We start from the raw sequence: 22,700 nt of genomic DNA on the forward strand, positions 1-22,700 counted from the left end.
ACGTTGAGGTAATATGTTCCAAATTTCAGAAGTAAATACTTTATACGTTGAGGTAATATGTTCCAAATTTCAGAAGTAAATACTTTATACGTTGAGGTAATATGTTCCAAATTTCAGAAGTAAATGCTTCATACGTTGAGGTAATATGTTCCAAATTTCAGAAGTAAATACTTTATACGTTGAGGTAATATGTTCCAAATTTCAGAAGTAAATACTTCATACGTTGAGGTAATATGTTCCAAATTTCAGAAGTAAATACTTTATACGTTGAGGTAATATGTTCCAAATTTCAGAAGTAAATACTTTATACGTTGAGGTAATATGTTCCAAATTTCAGAAGTAAATACTTTATACGTTGAGGTAATATGTTCCAAATTTCAGAAGGAAATACTTTATACGTTGAGGTAATATGTTCCAAATTTCAGAAGTAAATACTTTATACATTGAGGTAATATGTTCCAAATTTCAGAAGTAAATACTTTATACGTTGAGGTAATATCTTCCAAATTTCAGAAGTAAATACTTCATACGTTGAGGTAATATGTTCCAAATTTCAGAAGTAAATACTTTATACGTTGAGGTAATATGTTCCAAATTTCAGAAGTAAATACTTCATACGTTGAGGTAATATGTTCCAAATTTCAGAAGTAAATACTTCATACGTTGAGGTAATATGTTCCAAATTTCAGAAGTAAATGCTTCATACGTTGAGGTAATATGTTCCAAATTTCAGAAGTAAATACTTCATACGTTGAGGTAATATGTTCCAAATTTCAGAAGTAAATACTTTATACGTTGAGGTAATATGTTCCAAATTTCAGAAGTAAATGCTTCATACGTTGAGGTAATATGTTCCAAATTTCAGAAGTAAATACTTCATACGTTGAGGTAATATGTTCCAAATTTCAGAAGTAAATACTTCATACGTTGAGGTAATATGTTCCAAATTTCAGAAGTAAATACTTCATACATTGAGGTAATATGTTCCAAATTTCAGAAGTAAATGCTTCATACGTTGAGGTAATATGTTCCAAATTTCAGAAGTAAATGCTTCATACGTTGAGGTAATATGTTCCAAATTTCAGAAGTAAATGCTTCATACGTTGAGGTAATATGTTCCAAATTTCAGAAGTAAATACTTCATACGTTGAGGTAATATGTTCCAAATTTCAGAAGTAAATACTTCATACGTTGAGGTAATATGTTCCAAATTTCAGAAGTAAATACTTTATACGTTGAGGTAATATGTTCCAAATTTCAGAAGTAAATGCTTCATACGTTGAGGTAATATGTTCCAAATTTCAGAAGTAAATACTTCATACGTTGAGGTAATATGTTCCAAATTTCAGAAGTAAATACTTCATACGTTGAGGTAATATGTTCCAAATTTCAGAAGTAAATACTTCATACATTGAGGTAATATGTTCCAAATTTCAGAAGTAAATACTTCATACGTTGAGGTAATATGTTCCAAATTTCAGAAGTAAATACTTCATACGTTGAGGTAATATGTTCCAAATTTCAGAAGTAAATGCTTCATACGTTGAGGTAATATGTTCCAAATTTCAGAAGTAAATGCTTCATACGTTGAGGTGATATGTTCCAAATTTCAGAAGTAAATACTTTATACGTTGAGGTAATATGTTCCAAATTTCAGAAGTAAATACTTCATACGTTGAGGTATATGTTCCAAATTTCTGAAGTAAATACTTCATACGTTGAGGGAATATGTTCCAAATTTCAGAAGTAAATACTTCATACGTTGAGGTAATATGTTCCAAATTTTAGCAACATCCGTTTTTCCATTCTTGAGTATTATTTAGAAAACCCTAGAAATCACATTGGTGTCCGTCCGTCCGTCCGTCCACCCAAAATGTGTTGGCTCTCATATCTCAAGGGCTATACATTATGTATTGAAACTACCTGGCTCTCACAATCATATATATATATATATATATATATATATATATATATATATATATATTCGTTTTCTATGGTAGATTGTTTGCACCGGACATGGGGCGCAGTTTGTAGCAGTATCCATGTTCATTCACACACCAGGTAGATATTCGTGAACACTGTGTTCTTGACTTGGTTTTAGTCGATTTTTAAACTCTCCCTCTCCAGAGCACACAACTGAGGCACACGTGAACCTCACCGGAAGGCCTCGTCCACGTCCTTACCCGGGCTCTCGGTCGAGCATGGCACTGGTGCTGTACGCGTGTAACGGCCCCAGAGCCGTGTACTCCTGTGTGGAATACAGCTTGGAGACGTGGGTGTGTCCACCTGCGCACGTGCAAAGATAAAAGGCTGGAGGTGAGGAAGATGCATGATGCATATCTGAACCAGAATTCAAGGAAATGTAATCATGACTTTCAGAAAAAATCACCACGACCGAACAAAATGCACACAAATCTGCATTGAACCAGCAACAGGAAATCAATCAATCGACCTGGATCATACACACGCAGGTGCAATCGTTCCTTGTCTTCCCCAAAGCAAGAACCTGTCTGATGATGACAACAAGGAAGACATGAGGCCAGATGCTGGGTTTCTTTGGGGTTTGCATCTGAGCACATTTTATAGGGCTCACCAAGCTGCAATTCCAGGTTCAAGTCCTGTTTCCAAAGGTATTTTGTCCATTGTATCCAAATGTCCACGTCATCGGTATAACAGTAAACTGACAGACATCTTTAAACTTTATCCCAATAGTCTTCAGATACATTTTTATTGACAATGGATGTGAGTAACAGGCCTTGTTGTTTTGCCAATGGATACCTTGGAGGTCCTCACTATTCCCGAATTACCGTCTGGGTGCTAAATCGACCGGATTAAACATCTTTTGATAGGCCTGATGTGCCCCTTAGTTCTTTCATGTTTTAGGGTCGTTGTTGTCGAGGCTGTAATTGTCATTCCAGCAATCCCGCAGAACTTGCTGGACTGTTGTTTTTACCCAGACTTGTTGCTGCACAAATCCAAGTGGAAAGGAAGATCACACATGTAGGCCCTGTGAATGCCCAGCAACTCCCGAGTCAAAAGATGTCCTAAATTTATGATTGGAATGTTATTGAAAGAAAAATGCTCTGAAACATTGACTAGACCATTGAACATCTGAATTAGCCACCACCTGATAGTTGTCTATTGTGTCTTGGCAGCAAGGTAGCTGTTTTTCAGCTACCTCAGGGAGTGACGTCCCTACCCAGTGAGACCCGGGCTCAGCTGGCTCTAGCTGACAGTACCTGGTACGGGCCTCTTGTCCAGGGTAATGTATCCCCACTGAATTGTGGGGGAAGCCTCTTTAGGCTAAGGCTATGAGGACACTCGGATATCAATCCGCACCTGTAGGTCAACCTGGGCAGAGCTACATCGTGGATAAATGTGCCCATGAAAATCAGTGGTGGCACCAATTTAGGCATCACCGCGCAGCAACTGCATACACTTGTGTCCGCTTTGGACATCAAGGGCAGCCGTCATCATAGCGACGACCTGGCAAGTCTGCTGCACCTATATGCATCAAACTTCACGTTGCGTTCACTGCACCTGCAGCCAACGACGCTCATTGGAATAGAGAGTGGGAGAGGGATAGCACACACCTCTATCACATTAATCGCTTCTCTGTGCAGGTTCTTCCCTTCACCAGCTCAATTGCTCACCTGCTCAGCACCCATTTTTACCTGCAGAGCCATAGCCCAACGCACAATGCTTTGTGAGCACGCCGATGAAGGGAAGCGACGACTCACATCATCATCATTGTGTTTCGGCCTTTTCATCACATGATTGTCCAAGATGATCAAGGAATGGATAACTGGACGACCTTTATCATAACAACCTTTAGTGCGGACACCATGTTTGACAGTTATTTACTGAAGGCTCTTATGATACCTGCTCATGAGATCTCGATGGAGTTTCAACTTACGTCAGGTGTTTTACCTTAAAGAGGCAATTATTCCCTTTTTGAGTCACAACCAGCACAGCGACTGTCAACAAGCAGGAGCTGTTGACTTCTTGTGTTACAGGAGCTGTTGACTTCTTGTGCTCCAGGAGCTGTTGACAGCACCTTCTAATCACAGGTGGCCGTTGTGATTTGATGCAATATGAGCGAGTCACGATTATTTAAGCTCTTTACGTTTCTGGAATGATCGGCACATCTTTGGAATGGTGACAGGTAGGTTATAGTGATCTAGATATGGAAGCCACAAAATGATTGTTTTTAAGGCAACGCAGGTTAATAATCAAAGATCAGGATATTGTTCCTGTTCCAAGCAAAATCTTTACCGTGGACCCGATCAGTTTGAGAGCACAGGTCACACACCGCAACGTTGGCCGGGTCTCTGCTCCTGAAAATGTTGTCGGGTCTCTGCTCCTGAAAATGTTGTCGGGTGTCTGCTCCTGAAAATGTTGTCGGGTGTCTGCTCCTGAAAATGTTGTCGGCTCTCTGCTCCTGAAAATGTTGTCGGGTGTCTGCTCCTGAAAATGTTGTCGGGTCTCTGCTCCTGAAAATGTTGTCGGCTCTCTGCTCCTGAAAATGTTGTCGGCTCTCTGCTCCTGAAAATGTTGTCGAGTCTCTGCTCCTGAAAATGTTGTCGAGTCTCTGCTCCTGAAAATGTTGTCGAGTCTCTGCTCCTGAAAATGTTGTCGAGTCTCTGCTCCTGAAAATGTTGTTGGGTCTCTGCTCCTGAAAATGTTGTCGGCTCTCTGCTCCTGAAAATGTTGTCGGGTCTCTGCTCCTGAAAATGTTGTCGGCTCTCTGCTCCTGAAAATGTTGTCGGCTCTCTGCTCCTGAAAATGTTGTCTTTCGTGGCAAAAATAAATCAATGCAATCGTTCTTTGTTTCGATAAATCACTGGAGCAAATCAAGTCTAGGCACATCAAAAGCACTTCGCATCACCTGTATCAAGGAGCACCACGAGGAAATAGAGGGAATAACCAAGTCCAGTTGTGGTAACGGTCTAACTGCTGTACTCCATGTTGCTTTAATGGTAAAACCGTGGTACGCTGGAATGGCAAGCTGGATACTTCGCTCGGAAGATTTAATGCAATTGTTTTCCCATGGAGATGTTTTACTCTGAGTTATCATTATGAAACAAAGGCCTTCAGCGTTTATTTTCACAGATTGATCCAAAAAAGCCCGAGAATTGAGAGTGCAGGGAATCCCGAGATGGATCGTGGTGGGTTAGGTTCGACAGCCTGTGCCAATCTGCCGCAGACTCTTTGTACATCACGCGGACAAAGACCGTCAGACCCGACACACAATGGGCCGCTGGGACGCGGCCAAACCAACATCTGCGCTCCTGGGAAGAGAATACCCTGCAGGAGCACCGCATAAACAAAAAGGATGCCAACATGGGCAAACTGAAGGGACGAAACAATATAAAAGTCTGATCCTTTCTCTGCACCAAAAATAGTCTACAACCACCACTTCCAGCATCAAAAATCTCATGCACTACCTCCTACAACCACCTTCACTCAACTTCCACAATTTATTGTCTCTGTCTCTTTGTCTCTGTCTCTCTGTGTCTGTCTCACTCTCTCTCTCTTTCTCTCACTCTTTCTCTCTCTCTCTCTGTCTGTCGCTCTTTCTCTGTCTCTCTCTCTGTCTCTGTCTCTCTCTCTTTCTTCCTGTTACTCTCCCCCTCCCTCTCTCTGTTGCTCTCTCTCTCTCTCTCTCTCTCTGTAAAGGTATACAAACGTCAAAGTCTCTCTCTCTCTGTCTCTCTCTCTGTCTCTCTATCTCTCTGTCTGTCTGTCTCTCCCTCTCTCTCTGTCTTTCTTTGTTTCTCTCTGTCTTTCTTTGTCTCTCTCTCTCTGTATGTCTGTCTCTCTGTATGCCTGTCTCTTTGTCTGTCTGTCTGTCTCTCTCTCTGTTTTTCTCTGTTTCTCTCTCTCTCTCTCTCTCTCTCTCTCTCTCTCTCTCTCTCTGTCTCTGTCTCTCTGTCTCTCTCTACCTGCCCCATCATATCAAAATTATGCCCCCCCCCCAAACAGCCCACACCACCCACCCACCACCCGTGTGAACACAAGAAAGAAAGGGAAGCAGGAGTCCCGGCCAAAGAACATGAGATTTTGGAACTTTGCCACAAAGAATGTGAATGCCATTCTTCCCTCCAACGAATGATTTTCACTTCCAAAGGCAAATTTATATGACAGGAACATTTGAATGACAATATCCTCCTGAATTATAATGACACCACCTGTATGCTGTGGTGCTGTGGCTACACTGCACTGCCACCACTATAACACTTTGGATGGGAAAGTATTTTTCTAACATCAAGTGGACAGGCAGCACCCTACAACCTTATAGCCAAACATGGGGATGACTCTCTCACACACACACACACACACACACACACACACACACACACACACACACACACACACACACACACACACACACACACACACACACACACACACACACACACACACACACACACACACATATATATATATATATATATATATATATATATATATATATATATATATATATATATATATATATATATACATATATATATACATATACATATATATATATATACATATATATATACATATACATATATATATATATACATATATATATACATATACATATATATATATATATATATATATATATATATATATATATATATATATATTGTTGCGAATATGGAATTTGGCCTCCATATCCGCTTGTAAATATTCCCCTATTTTCTCCAATACTCCCCAACTTTCCCCAATCCCCCATTCCCTAGTCCCATTGCATGTAAATAACAATCAGTAGAGCCGACCTTCCCCTTATTCCCCCATTAAATGTCGTGCCCAGGTCCACCGCACCACACGTAGACAACTTTCGGACATCTTCCTAGTTATTCTTAATCTATGTCAGTTAAGGCCTCGTTTCCATTAATTATGACTCTTCGTTGCACCAGAATGTGATTATATGGCATCAGTAGTGAGTTTAGGACCTTTCCCATACCTCCTCCCATCTTCTTCCCCAAACAACAACAATAACAACAACTACAACAACAATAACAACAACAACAGAGGGGATGGCGGCGGAGCGGGGGAGGATGCGTCCTCACACCGGCTCGATTAGCTCCAGACCATGCGCTCCACGGGGTTACCCCGAAGGGGCTGGCTGTCAGCTCCTCGTCAGGGGCGGAGCCAGTAACCCCCCCGCACGCACCCAATGAGAAGCAACGTGCCGATTCCACGAGGCGGAGCTAACGAGCCGAGGGCGTGTCACTCCCCGCCGGATATACGCAGCCGCTTGCCGGACGTGACGTCAGATGCGCCTCAGCTTGGAGAGAGAAGCCACCGCCACCCCCAGCGCGACGATACCTCCCCGCATCTTTGGACCGAACTGGACCGTACGTGATCCTGCCCTGAGCCCAGGTGCACCTGGAGCGATCGCTACCCGCTTTCGTTGCAATCAAACCCCCGTGTGAGTGAGCCTTGTCCCGTTTATTTGTCGTCTGTTGGGGTTAATATAAGCGTGTTTAAGTGCCCACCTTCCTATGTTTCCCTCTTGTCCCTGTAATCTAAACCTTCCGCATTATTGTAATAACAACCTTTGAGAACCGTATCCCTGGTGTCGTGTCGTATTAATTCCAGCCGTGTGTCTTCTTTTTCCTTCATTGGTCTAGCATAGCGCTATTAGTCAACGTTCGGGCACAATCGGGTAACTTGTGCAGACGTGGTCATACCATAAAACCGCTCGGGAAATAACATCCAAGCCACGTCTGTAACAATTGGTGTCGAGGAGTGGAATTCGAACCCGGGACTAAATTAGTTAGGCCCAAATTTTGGGAGGGAAAATCGATTCGGAGCGCGTTTCCCGCGCGAAATTATAACGGCGAAATTTCAATTTGTTTTACGAAAATAAAAAATAAAAACCGAATTTTGAAAGTCGCGCTATGGCGGATCAAGACAGCTGGGGTCCGGTAAAGGAGAGTGAGGTAGGGTCGATCCAGGACCAAAATGAGGGACAGGAGGAGAGCGAAGCAGTGAGGGCGGCAGGTTCGCAAAATAGCGCCGTCACGCACGAAGAAGCGGGCGCGCAAAATGGCGCCTCGCTGGTCACCGTGCCCGCGACCGAAGTAGCGCCGCTGGGAAGATTGGAACTTTTTTTTATACAAATGACGGCCCTTGTGGAAAAGAATAGTGAGCGATTGGAAAACCAAATGGGGGTAATGGGAAACCAAATGGGGGTAATGAGGGACGAAGCGAGGGGTACCAGTGAGAAGTTAGACAATAATTTTGAGGAGTTAGACAAGAAAATTGAGAAGTTAGACAATAATTTTGAGGAGTTAGACAAGAAAATTGGGAAGTTAGACAATAATTTTGAGGAGTTAGACAACGGGATAAAAGAAGTAAAGAATGGGTTAACGGGGGTAGAAAACAGAATGGCCGCTCAAGAGAATCAGATAGAGGGAGTGAAACATGGGTTAACGGGGGTAGAAAACAGAATGGCCGCTCAAGAGAATCAAATGGAAGGGATGCAAAAAGGGTTAGAGGGGTTAGAAAACAGTATGGAAGGCAAATTGAGGGACATGAGGGACCAAGCGGAAAGGGAAGTTAACCAAATGGGGCAGCAGATAGAGGGGGTCAGAATGGGGGTAGAAACCAAACTGGATGCTCACAGGGAGGAAATGGAGCAGATGAGGGTGGCATCTGGGCAGGAGATGCAAGTGATGGGAGAGGAGATCAGAAGAGGAGTGAGTGAGGAGGTCGGAGGAGTGCGCGAGGAGGTGAGGCACTGTAAGGAGCGCATGGAGAAAGAGGTGAGAAAGGGGACTGTAAAATTGCAAGGTGGTATAGAGGAGTTGACGCTGGGAGTAGAACAACTGACAGTGGGACAAAAGGAGTTGGGGGACCAGGTAAAGAAGAACACAGCGGTAATAGGAGGTTTAAAAGTGACACAAAACGAAATAAAAAACGACTTAATAGCGACAAAGAGGGAATGTCAGATGGTACGTGAGGGACTGACAACGAGGCTGGACGAGGTGATAGAGGTAATGGAGACGAAGGACCGGCAGGTGAGGACGCACATGGAAACGGTCAAGGTAGCCTTGGAGGACGAGCTGGAGGAGACGTACCGGGGAATAAAAGAGGTGAAGCAGAAATTAGAAAAAGTGGAAGAAGGGGTGAGCGAAATTAAGAAGAGACGGAGAGGGGATAAGAAAGAGATAAAAGAGGAGATAAAAGAATTGGTCCAAAGTCTGTGTTTGGATCGTGATGATGTGCTCATTAACCGGATGAGGGATTCGCAGGTGATGGAGGAGAAGCGAAGAGGAAGAGGACCCGGTGTAAGTGGTGACCAATATGGTCGTGCGTATGATGCGCCAGGTGATTTAAGAGGCTTGGGGGTCGAGATAGACCCGGGTGTTCGTGAGAGGCCGTTGGTGAAGTGTGCGACAGGTCTGGTGTGCGAAAAAGGAGGTGTGCAAGAAAGTCCGACTCTGGGGTGTGTGAGGAAAAAGTGCGTGCCAAGGAGTGAGTGTGCTGGCGGGAGTGAGTCGGTCGTAGCGCGTGTGCGAGGGAGCACATGGAAGCGTGGTGTGGTGAGTGTTACAGAGGGTGTGACCGGAGAGTGTGCGCAAGAGTGTGCGCGAGAAAGGTGTGTGACGGCCAGGTGCATGAGGAAAGAGTGCGCTGTCAGAAGTAAGGAAGAGTGTCCACCTGTGGTGAGTGTTACAGAGGGTGTAACGGGAGAGTGTGCGCGAGAAAGGTGTGTGACGGACAGGTGCATGAGGAAAGAGTGCGCTGTCAGAAGTAAGGAAGAGTGTCCACCTGTGGTGAGTGTTACAGAGGGTGTAACGGGAGAGTGTGCGCGAGAAAGGTGTGTGACGGACAGGTGCATGAGGAAAGAGTGCGCTGTCAGAAGTAAGGAAGAGTGTCCACCTGTGGTGAGTGTTACAGAGGGTGTAACGGGAGAGTGTGCGCGAGAAAGGTGTGTGACGGACAGGTGCATGAGGAAAGAGTGCGCTGTCAGAAGTAAGGAAGAGTGTCCACCTGTGGTGAGTGTTACAGAGGGTGTAACGGGAGAGTGTGCGCGAGAAAGGTGTGTGACGGACAGGTGCATGAGGAAAGAGTGTGCTGTCAAGAGTAAGGGTGAGTGCGTTGTCACGAGTGGAGGTGAAAGTAGTGAGAGTGACATGGAGCGTGAGTTAGTTGTGACAGGTGAGCGAGGATGTACACCTGGGATGGAAGGATGCACACCTGGAATGGTAGAGCGTGAGTGGGAATGCACGCTGGAGTTGGTGGTGAGGCACGTGGTTGGGTGTGCGAATGAGGGCACACCTGTGATTGTCACAGAGGAGGTGACCGAGGAGGGGGCGCGAAGCGGTGTATTGGTGAGGTGTGCGAGCAACGAATGTGTGCCAAAGTGTTCAGTGGTCAGGTGTGTGACCAAGGCTGTGAGTGGAATGAGTGTACCTGGGTGTGTAAGGAAAGGTACGAGGAGCATGGGCACGGCTGGATGTGTGAGCAAGGAACGGGCTGCGGGGTGTAAGCATGCAGGTGAAGCATCGACGTTAGACGGGATAGAGTTTAGAACGACTTATAGCCGAATCGGGCCCTCGGTGCGTGCTGGGCCTCGCTTTGAACGGCCGCGTCCGTGCTCCACTAGGCGGAGCTGGCAGCCCGATAGAAAGGGTCGTCATGGCGACCACTTTTTGTTGAGACGTGCCGGCAGGTCGAGATCGGGACATTGGATGGCTCCACGCCGAGGTGATGCATGGGATCTCGGCCCGGGTAAGCCCCCGTCCCTGCCCCGAATGCCGGACGCATCCAGCCGCAGGCACAAAACAACCAGCATCCATTGCTTGGCTTTACGAAGCCGGGCTTTGGACAGGAATTGGCGCACCGAGAGGTAGTAGTGAGTCGACTGGGTGATGAGGTTAGTGTTTTGGACCCAAAATTGGAGAAAAACAAAATTTGATGATTGGCAAGGGATTGGCAGTAGTGATTGGCAGATGATGGGCAGTGATTGGCAAATTTTTAATTTGTTGAAATTTGACGTGCAAAATTGATAGTGAGAGACCCCCGATGTGGTGGGATGGCAAATCCACCATCCTTTCCCATGGGGGCAAAGGAGCAATAGATTATGGGGTGTATGGCAGTGAAAACTAGCCCGGGTGGGTTAGGATATGGTGTGTAGGGATCTAGAGAAGATGACCTTAGGTAACGTTAAGTTTAGTTAGTGACTGATACCTGTAGTGGGGACGCAGGTAGATTAGTGTGGATGATAATGACGTGGGAGCGCAATAGTTTAAAGGGACGACTGGGAAGCGCAAGTTTCAGAGGGGAGTAGTTAGCTGAGATGATGCTGTGTGTGTGAGGATTGTACAGGTGTGATTGCACAGGTGTGCAACTGGACAGGTGGGTGGAGCAGTGTATGAGTAGTGAGTGTTGTGGATCAGCGCGAATGCGCTTGGGGAGAGAAGGGTGCAGGTGGCACCAGGTGTGAGAGCACAGGTGTGCAGGTACAGGTGTGTGGAGAGAGTTGGAGTGAGTGGTACGGAGTGGTGTGCATGGTGCGAAGGTGTGGATGGGGGAAGAGTGGACCCCTTTCACGAGTACCCGGGGCGGGTAGTTTCTGTGAGGTAGAGGGTGCAGGTAAATTGTGGATGGATATTGGCATTTGTGGTGCGGTTGCAGAATGGTGTTGTGAATGGGTGCATTAGTGTTGTGGAAATGGCTGGGCGTGTAGCCTGTTAGTGTGTGTAGTTGGTTGGGCACTCCACCACTGTGAGGATGTCGGCCAGGTGAGGCCGCAGGTGGGCTCTGGGAGCCGGTAGTTGTGAGTGGGTGCCTGAGGATCCCGGGTGTGGATCGGGCAGCCCAGTGCCAGAGAGGGCACGGAGTGGGGAGAGAGCCAGAGGGCCTTCCCCAGGTAGTTAGGTTAGGGTGAGGAGCAGGTAAGCTCGGAGGCAACTGCAGTGGTGGAGGTGTGCAGGTGGGTAGACCCACTGGGAGAGGTACACGCCACAGCCCAGAAATTGTGCGAGGGCACCGGGAGATGAATCGGGGGAGTGAGACCCCAAATTGAAGAGCACCACAGTTTGGCCAATGGGAATTGGTTTTTAGAACCCATAGTGTAAGAGGGCCAATGGTTTGGCCGGAGAGAGACCCCGGGTAGTGTAAAGTTGTTAAAGTCATTTAGGAAATAGTTAGGATTAATGAACCTGTCGCACCATACGCAGCCACTTACCTGTGGTGATGATGATGACTCCACACCTGTGTTTTCTTTGTTTGTGTTGCAGAAATGAGAATTGCTGTTGGATTTGTGAGACGCATCACGACGTGGATGAGACATTGGGGTGATTCCATCTCTCCCTCCCTAGGAGGGACTGATGTTGAATTGGAAATGGCAAATTTGATTGGTTAGGAGGGAGAGAAGACGAATTTGGTATATGGGAGGAACGGGGAAGACAGTAGGGATGTTTGTCGATTTGTAAAGTAGATGTTTATGGGTAGTGTTGTGTTTTGTGGATACAGTAAGGGGTAAGGGAGGGGCCATGTAGGTTACCTGGTGGGGGGGGGCGTACGATAGGAACGTACCTGTCTCACCTGGTTCCCATGTGCCCCCAGTGTGCATCACCTTACATTGCGTGCACTTTTGCGCCCTTACCACCTTACTCACTTGTTTCTTCTTTTGTCTCCCACCTCCGAGGATCTGGCTTTGGGGTAGAGAGAGAGGAGAGAGAGGTGCTGGCTGCGCAGTTGTGGGCCTGCACTTTCGCTGTTCGCTGCCTGGATCGATACACCATTTGGACCGCAATGTTTGTGGCCACCCACAATGGACCGCAGTTCGTTTGCGGCCAAGCACCACCCGGGGATGGACCTATGGGTCAACGTGGCACCTATGCCATACAGGTGAACCACTTTTAGTTAACACCAAGTGCACCACAAGAAGAGCAAGAGACACCTGCAGGGTTAGGGGTTGTCGAATTTATTTTTATTCCAATGAACAATGGTGACTGCACCGATTGGTGGTGGGGTGGTGCTTTTGATGCTGGGACGGGGTGCTCTGCACGTTATTAAAGGCCGTCGGCCACAGAGCACTCGTGGGTTGGTGTATCGATGTTGGCAAGCGCGCTCTCTCTATGCATAACATCTGCATGTGTTCCTCCAAAGGCAGGTCCTGGATCGTAGTGTAAATAGCAGCGTAGTCTTGTAAATAATGCTCCCTACCGGCTGTATGTTTAGTTTGAGAATTCTTTCCGGATTCGGTTATCCTGTGGGTGTGTTTCTGTGAGGAGAAGGGTGCAACGTCGCAGGGGGACATATTTACTCATTTGTGAATATCTGTAAAACTGTCGCACTCAGGGTAGAGTTAATAGTAGAGGGAACTACATTGCGTGCCACACTAAAGTAGGTAAAAATTTATCGGGTCGGGACGCCCCGAGGGTAGAGAAGGGTGCAATGTTGCGAATATGGAATTTGGCCTCCATATCCGCTTGTAAATATTCCCCTATTTTCTCCAATACTCCCCAACTTTCCCCAATCCCCCATTCCCTAGTCCCATTGCATGTAAATAACAATCAGTAGAGCCGACCTTCCCCTTATTCCCCCATTAAATGTCGTGCCCAGGTCCACCGCACCACACGTAGACAACTTTCGGACATCTTCCTAGTTATTCTTAATCTATGTCAGTTAAGGCCTCGTTTCCATTAATTATGACTCTTCGTTGCACCAGAATGTGATTATATGGCATCAGTAGTGAGTTTAGGACCTTTCCCATACCTCCTCCCATCTTCTTCCCCAAACAACAACAATAACAACAACTACAACAACAATAACAACAACAACAGAGGGGATGGCGGCGGAGCGGGGGAGGATGCGTCCTCACACCGGCTCGATTAGCTCCAGACCATGCGCTCCACGGGGTTACCCCGAAGGGGCTGGCTGTCAGCTCCTCGTCAGGGGCGGAGCCAGTAACCCCCCCGCACGCACCCAATGAGAAGCAACGTGCCGATTCCACGAGGCGGAGCTAACGAGCCGAGGGCGTGTCACTCCCCGCCGGATATACGCAGCCGCTTGCCGGACGTGACGTCAGATGCGCCTCAGCTTGGAGAGAGAAGCCACCGCCACCCCCAGCGCGACGATACCTCCCCGCATCTTTGGACCGAACTGGACCGTACGTGATCCTGCCCTGAGCCCAGGTGCACCTGGAGCGATCGCTACCCGCTTTCGTTGCAATCAAACCCCCGTGTGAGTGAGCCTTGTCCCGTTTATTTGTCGTCTGTTGGGGTTAATATAAGCGTGTTTAAGTGCCCACCTTCCTATGTTTCCCTCTTGTCCCTGTAATCTAAACCTTCCGCATTATTGTAATAACAACCTTTGAGAACCGTATCCCTGGTGTCGTGTCGTATTAATTCCAGCCGTGTGTCTTCTTTTTCCTTCATTGGTCTAGCATAGCGCTATTAGTCAACGTTCGGGCACAATCGGGTAACTTGTGCAGACGTGGTCATACCATAAAACCGCTCGGGAAATAACATCCAAGCCACGTCTGTAACAATATATATATATATATATATATATATATATATATATATATATATATATATATATATATATATTTATATATATATATATATATATATATATATATATATATATATATATATATATATATATATATATATATACTGCATATATAATATATATACATACATATATATTGTTATGAATTTTGGGGTAGAGTGATATATAGATCAGGTAGATCTGTGTTGGTATCATGCCCCAAATGATGTGAAAGGGAAGAATCACCCCATTCAAGAATAAGAATGAGTAACCGCCAGCCGCGCTAAAGTCCGCCCTCTACCATTTAGCATCATCATCCCTTTGCACGATAGACGCGCTACGAGTCCCTGCCTTCGCCTGCCGCCATCTTCGCGGGACGTGGCGGGGACCGTGGAGAGCCGGACGGAGGCCGCCTCTGGACGACGACATCGACGCGTGGGGAACACCTGCCCATCTTCAATCCCCCATGTGAGTGTGAGACGGACCCATTGTCCCAGGGATAAGTTAAGACTGTTTAAGGCTATTCTGTGTCTCTTTGTCCTTGAACTGTATATACATGTGGGAATAATTAAACCCATCTGTTCTTCCTTTCTTCCTGATTCGATCGTTCCTGTGGTTTCCCCCATTGACTAAGCATGGCACGAATAAGATCGCTCCAATCGGGTTGCACTAGTTAAGACTGTGCCGACCACATGTACGCAATCCGCTCAGTGTACTCAAACCACACGTGGTTCATGCGAGGCCTGTTTCCTCGCTCCCAGGGCAGCGCGGGTACTTAGGTACGAGCGAAAAGTAGTCCCGAATCCCTATGTGACGTGTGTCCGGGAGGGGCATAATAAGTCTCGGTTCCGCCAGGCCCAGTAAAGACAAGGGGATTAATCCCCCCCCTTGGTAAGGGGAAGAAGGCCGGCGTAGAGAACCATAACAATTGGTGTCAGGAGTGTGGGATTGGACCCGGAGTGCGCTTCACGCACTTGAAATTGCGAGTGGATGAAATTTAGTTTTAAAATCCAAAATTAAATTCGTGCCATGGCTAGCCAAAGCGGTCGAATGCCGGTGGGGGTATAAGAGGGGATAGATAAGGAGGAATTAATTACCCAGGACCCACGGGAAGAATTGGGAGAAGAGGAGGACATTGATGAGGGGCCAGCAGCAGGGGAAGAAATTGGCGGCACCTCGCATGTGGCGGCGCAAGCCGAGCCCGCGATGCCAGGGTACATGCAATGTTTTATGGACCTAATAATGGCAAAAATGGATGCCCAAAGTGACAAATCTAGCCGGAACATGAAAAAAATGGGTGGTCAAATGAAAGAAACGAAGGGCGAACTGAATGCGAAAATGGATGCCCAAAAGAATGACATAAATCAAATAAAAGGGAAGATGGACAACCAAGAGAAAAAAATGGAAGAAATGGGTGATAAATTGAAAGAGGTGAAAAATGAATTGGAAAGCAAAATGGGTGGCCAATTGAAAGAAATGGGGGACAAATCCACCCAGGAAAAGGGAAAATCTATGGCGGCGTCGAAGAAGGATACAACAAAGCAGGGAAGGACATAAGGCGCAGGTTGAGCGAGGAGGTCACGGTGGTACGCGACGAGGTAACGCGATGGAGGAACGCGTGGAGAGCGGGGTAGAGCAGAGCGCGGCTAAATTGACCGAGGGAATAGAAATCGCGACTCGGGGTGTGGAAAAGCCGACGGCCGCCGAATTGGAAAATAAAATTTTAAGCACGCCGGCGGTCGTCGAGCTAGAAAAAGAAATCATAGAAATTGCAGAAACAATTGGGGCCGAAGAGACGGCAGGGATAGAATCGGAAAATGAATCACGGGAGGTAGAAATGGAACCTGAACAAAGTTTGCATTTGCACCGTGATGTCGGGCTTGCTAACCCCAGGAAAGGTTTGCAGGTGCTGGCAGAGAAGAGAATCCCCAAGGTGAGTAGGTGTGTATGGCGGGAAAAGATTTTTGGCGCGCTTGGGATCGAGAAGCAGCCCGGGCGCTCGTGGAAGGTCCTTTGTGCGGTGTATGCGAGCGAATGGCGCGCGTGTGCGAGAGAAGTGTGCACCGGAGCGCGAGTGTATGACGGAATGTGAGTGGGAAGAGTGTGTCGGAGAAGAGTGTGAAACAGAGTGTGCGATGGCCGAGGAGAGTTAGAGGGAATGCACACCAGAGCGTGTTGAAGAGAGTGTGCAGGAGTGCACACCAGAGCATGTGATTGGGTGTGCAACAGGAGAGTGCAAACCCATGGGTAAGTGTGCACTTATTGGGTGTGTGCCAGAAGAGTGCACACCCGTGGATGTTACGGAGGACGTAACGGAGGGGTGTATGCAAGGGTGTGCGATGGTCGGGTGTGTAACGGAGTGCGTGAGTGGTGTGAGTGCACCTGGGTGGTGTGCACTTGAGTGTGTAAGGGAAAAGTATGCATGGGAGAGTGCTGTAACAGAATGCAGGGAGTGTATGGGAGGCGCTGGAGCGCCGCGGTGTACGAATGTGGAAAGGGTTGCGTGTGTTGAGAACGCGGCCCGAGCATCGACGCAGACCGAGGTAGCGTTTAGCGCGACGTATAGCCGACGCGAGCCCTCAGTGCGTGGTGTGCTTTGTGTGCGGCGGGGATTGGTGGGGATTGGTGCCGCGGCGGTCTCACAAGGACCGGCGTGCACGGTTCGCGCCGGGCCCCACCATGTATGGTCGGTGCCGCGCCTTGGTGGGAAAGGCGATCGGCACGGTTCAAGGGGAGGAAGGAGAGGTCGGAGCCGCGCTCCCTGGCGGCTGAGGTGCTCCGACCGTGGGCGGTTGGGCCATCATGCGCAAGGTTCCACGCAGGGATGGTGCCTTGAACCTTGGCCCAACCAAGCCTCCTCCCCTGGATCGAAAATGCCGGACGGACCCAACCTACAGGCGATCAACCACCCGTATGCATCGCTCGGCTTTGCGAAGCCGAGCTGTGAAAATGTATTTCCGCACGGAGAGGCTCAAAGTGCAGTGGACGAATAGCGATAGTGTTGGGGAATGGTACCCTGCGTGGGGGAGTGGTGGTTTCACCATTCCTCATGATCGGGGCTCATGAGCATTAGTTTAGGGGGATGGCTGTGACATGCACATGGAGGTGCCAGCGATGGTTACCTCCATGGGGCACTGAAGTTCGCTGAGGGCGGGCTCGGATAATGTTAGGGAATTAGCTGACTTTAGAAGACAAGATTTAAGTAGTGACATTTGTACAGGTAGAGGGGACGTAGTTAGATTAGGTGGATGATAATGACGAGGGAAGTGCTTAGTGTAAGGGAAGACGGGGAAGCACGAGTTTTAGGGGAAGTAGTCAGCTAGATGATGCTGTGTGTATGTGAGGATGGTATTGAGCAAATGAAGAATTGGTTGAGAATCACTGTGTGTGTGAGGATGGTATTGAGCAAATGAGGAATTGGTTGGGAATAACCAGGAGTTGTGTATGGAGACAAATGGAGTTGTGTTGGTGTGCAAGTGGAAAAAAGGTGTGAGAGCACAAAGGGTGTGCAAGAGATTTGGTGTGCGAGATAAATGGTGTGCAATGCTTGGTGTGGGAATAAAAGGTGTGAAATGCATGGTGCGAAGGAGTGAATGGGGGGAGATGGACCCATTCACGAATACCCAGGGTGGGTAGTTTAAAGCCAGGCAGAGGGCTTAGGTAAATTGTTTGGATATTGACACCTGTGGTGCGGGAAGTAGCAAGAAGTGCTTGGTTGGGTACATGAGTATGTGGAATGGCTGGGCGTGTGGCTTTGTTGGTGCGTATGGTTATTGAAGCACTCCGCCGCTGGTAGTTTGTCGGCCAGGTGAGGCCGCAGGTAGGCTCTGGGAGCCAGTCAGAGTAGTCGTGAGTAGTGTTCAATGGGGCCGGAGGATCCAAAGGAAGGACCCGGGTAGCCCAATGCCAGAGAGGGCATCAGAGGGATAGAGTGCCAGGAGGGGTCTTCCCTGGTTTAGGTAGTCGCAGGAGCAGGTAAGCTCGGGTGGCGACTTCAGTGGCGGAGGTGCGCAGGTAGTTGGACCTGCTAGTGGAGCCACACGACCCAGCCCCAAAATTGTGCAAGGGCACAGTATGAAAAATTGGGGAGTGAGACCCAAATTCAGGGGCACCGCAGAGTGGTCAATGGGAATCAGGTTTTTAGAACCACATAGTTTAAAGAGGCCAATCGGCAGGGTATGACCCCGGGTAGTGTAAGTAAGTTAATGTCATTAGAGTAGTTAGGAAGAGATTTCCCTTCGCGCCATCCACATTCATTCACCAAGAAGAACGAAGCTCAGCACCAAGACCAAGTGCAATATTTGAGAGTAAGACACATCATGACGTGATGAGACAATGTGTTGGTTCCATCTCTTCCTTCCTGGGAGGGATTGGAAGACGAATTTGGAATTAGAGGGGGACATGGGAGACAGAACGTAGTGACGAATTTGTAAATATAAGGAAGGGCTAGAGTACTGTAGTGTAAGCCGACGTTGGGGGGGGGGGGGTACGGATGGTTAGGGACGAGTCTGCTCTGCTCGCTCCTCCGCGCCCCTCGCGTTGCATTACCTTGTGTTGATGTGTACCTTTGCGCCCTTTCTGCTTTGCTGACCGTGCTTTGTCTCTCCCCCCACCCCTGGACCCACTTTGGAGGAGGAGTTGTGCAGCAACATCGAACTGTGCAACACCCCTGCTGCACTTCACTATACCTGTGCAGCACCCCTGCTGCACTTTGCTCTACCTGTGCAGACGAACTGTGTGACACTTTGATGCCATACCCTTCATTTGTTGTAACTTTGCTGCACATGTGCAGCACTTTCTACCACAGACACTTTGCTGCACATCATCACATTACACATTTTGGACCACAGGTTTTGTGGCCTTACACTTTGCTGCAGACTCACCTTGCATCTTCGGACCACTTGTTTTGAGTGGCATCAATGTCACGCAGTTAGACCACATAGGGTTGGCCCTGCTGGCAAATAAAACGAACACGTGTTTTGTACATTTTTATTATGGGTGTGCTAGGAAAGAAGTACTGGAAGTTTTATTGCACACAGAAGATGCAGGAAGACAGAAGATGCCAGACCAGCAGCAAATGTGAATTGTGAACTGTGAATTTTTGAAATGTGTATGTGTATTGTGCATTGCTGTGTTTTTCTCTCCCCTCCAATCTTCTTTCCAAAAAGGACAGGTCCTGGGTCATAGAACTGTAAATAAGTTAGATTGTGATTGTATATAAAATGCTGCCCACGGGCTTTATGTTTAGTTTGAAAATAATTCTGCAATTCGGTTAATTGTGGGTGCGAGTCTGATAGTTAGCTACTCAACGCAGTAGGTGGGACATATTTAGTGTCGTAAAACTGTCGCACACATGGGTTAGAGTAAATGTTAGGGGGAACCACATCTAAGTGTCACACGTAATTAAAAGTTAGTCCCAACTCTTTCTCAAAACCGGTCGTTCCAGTAGGTTCGACTCGGGGACGAGTCTGACGAGGGAGGGGGGCAGTGTTGCGGTTTTGAGTCTGTCAAGTGAGTTTAATAAAGGTTAAAGTCTGTCCCCCATAGTTAGTCACACAAGCAACATGTAGCCTCGCAGTAGTTTAGTTATGTCTTCGTATTTGTGAGTTTAGTTCCCTTCCAGTGTTAATTCTGCGTTGAGTAGGAGCCAGGAGGATAGGCCCTACTTGCTACCGATTTCCCAGCCACCCTAGGCTCGATCCAGTTTGTTAAGCATGGTTTGATCATTGGCTGAGTTAACACGAGGTAGGCCTAGGACGGATCGGGGCGGAGTTGAGGTGGAGCGGCAAAAGCAATGACGGTAAGCACGAGCCGCCAATCAGAGCTCGAGGGTGGTGGCGGCGGCGTGGCATCAGAGGGCGTGGTGAGAAGAGTCGGGTGAGTTCCAGAAGGTTCGGGGGGCATAGCTATAAGAACCGCTGCGTAAAAGCCCTCAACAGGACTCGCAGAGGAGAGAGAGAGATAAAGGACGAGCGCTGTAGAACCCAAAGGACTTGACTTGCTGCGAGAGAGAGAGATAAAAGGACTTACAGAGGGAGCTTGCGGTAACAGGACTCGCAGAGGAGAGAGAGAGATAAGCGGACTGTTGCCTGATGAACTTGATCATTGCACGAGAACGCGCGCTTGCCAACACCAAGTGTATTGAAGGAGAAGAGTTGGCCACTACATATACGCAGGCGCAGCCAGATGCGCCAATAACAAATATAGCGCATTTCAGCCACGCGAATGAACAAGGCCAAGTAACCGCCAGCCGGGCTAAAGTCCGCCCTCTACCGTTTCGCATCATCATCCCTTTGCACGAGAGACGTGCTACGAGTCCCTGCCTTCGCCTGCCGCCATCTTCACGGGACGTGCCGGGGACCGTGGAGAGCCGGACGGAGGCCGTCTCTGGACGACGACATCGACGCGTGGGGAACACCTGCCCATCTGCAATCCCATGTGTGAGTGTAAGACGGGCCCGTTGTCCCAGGGATAAGTTAAGACTGTTTAAGGCTATTCTGTGTCTCTTCGTCCTTGAACTGTATATACGTGTGGGAATAATTAAACCCATCTGGTCTTCCTTTCTTCCTGATTCGATCGTTCCTGTGGTTTCCTCCATTGACTAAGCGTGGCACGAATAAGATCGCTCCAATCGCGTTCCACTAGTTAAGACTGCGCGGACCACTTGTACGCAATCCGCTCGGCGTACTCAAACCACACGTGGTTCGTGCGAGGCTTGTTTCCTCGCTCCCAGGGCAGCGCGGGTACTTCGGTACGAGCGAAAAGCAGTCCCGAAACCCTACGCCGCGTGTGTCCGGGAGGGGCGCAATCAGTCTCGGTTCCGCCAGGCCCAGTAAAGACAATGGGATTAATCCCCCCTTGGTAAGGGGAAGAAGGCCGGCGTAGAGAACCGCAACAATATATTATATATATATATATATATATATTTATATTGTTACGGATCTCAAACGTCGGCTCTCCCCTTATCAAGAGGGAGTTAATCCCCTTGTCTTTTGGCCGACGCGACCCTGGAAGTTATAACGTTCTTTCCGGTCGGTGGTAAATAGGGTTGTTGGTCGATTTTTAGTCCTATTGCCTAATTACTACCACCGACCGTAAAGCAAGGAAATAACTCCCGCTCGAACCACGGATATTGATGGGATATGCCGAGCGGATAGCAATCCGCGATCCGAGCTGTTAACCAGTGACTAGACCCGATTCTAAGCGGTTGCGATCATGCCACGTTTACCCAATGGAGAAAAGACTAATGCGATCGGATGGAGAGGAAACCAAGAAAACAGGAAGAACAGATGGGTTTATTAATTATGTAAAAAGAAGAAGAGGAAACGAAAGGAATGTACATGAAAGAAAGAGGAAAGAAAAGTACACAGGGCAGCCTTAATTACAGTCTTAACTTATTCCCTGGACAAACGGGCCCGTCTCACACACAGACACTCACACGGGGGTTGCAGATGGTAGGGTGGAAGGTCCGGCAATGGTGTCCAGGCTCCAGTCCGTCTCCGGTCCAGCCGACGAAAAACCGGGCAGGCAGCTCTTCACATATTGTAACGCGAACGGACAATTATAATGACGGGGGTGGGGGGGAGGCTGGTATACTGGCGTACGTAATATGCACACTACTTGCTCCAAGCACACCCTCCCCAATGTCCTGCACGCTGCAGTTCGTGGCAGTGAGACCTGTAGCACTGTTCTGAGAAGTTCAGAGAGGTGACCAAGAGCACTGTGCCCTCAGTACAGCGGGTTTCCACAGCGCGTCTCCCCGAAATACCAATGCCAGCGAGCCCTCTTTGATCAAGCGCATAGGTCCTTATACTCGCGAGTCCTCCGCAATCACAACAGTCTTCTCCACAACGATAAGTCCTTTTGAGGGCTGTGTGCGCTGGCTTTTATAACTCAAGCCAGCGATCGCTCCGCAAGCCCCAACCACGCCCTGGCAGGCGATGTCACTCCAGCCCTGGTTGGCTGGTTATGGCTTACCGGCCCCGCCATGACGGCTGGGTGACGTGGCCACACCTCCTCCCTGGCGCTCCGCCCCCTTTTTCCGGGCTTCACCTCGTGGCTTATGGTGGCGTTGAGCGAGCTCAAGGGCAGCGAAGGCCGCTGGCCAAGGAGCGTACCAAATTGGGAGGGGCCATGGGGCACAGACTGGAGAGCGCTTAATGGCGTCGCTTGGAGGGAGGCTG

The 22,700-nt window shown here is 48.1% G+C and overlaps 1 protein-coding gene across 2 annotated transcripts in view; it reads right to left on the bottom strand.

Moving 5' to 3' along the window:
* Nucleotides 1–22,700, bottom strand: part of LOC137420580 (LIM domain-binding protein 2) — a 599,034-nt gene that overhangs the window by 460,989 nt on the left and 115,345 nt on the right. Inside the window, exon 2 of one of the 2 annotated variants that reach the window (XM_068105750.2) lies at nt 2,184–2,286. The exons of the other annotated variant lie outside the window; for it this stretch is intronic. Within the exon in view, the coding sequence (XP_067961851.1) occupies nt 2,184–2,203 (20 nt within the window). The 5' untranslated portion in view covers nt 2,204–2,286. The remainder of the gene's footprint in view (nt 1–2,183; nt 2,287–22,700) is intronic. 2 annotated transcript variants of the gene reach the window in all.

Source organism: Myxine glutinosa, chromosome 2, assembly GCF_964187855.1.
Source record: "Myxine glutinosa chromosome 2, kmMyxGlut1.1, whole genome shotgun sequence".
NCBI lineage: Eukaryota > Metazoa > Chordata > Myxini > Myxiniformes > Myxinidae > Myxine > Myxine glutinosa.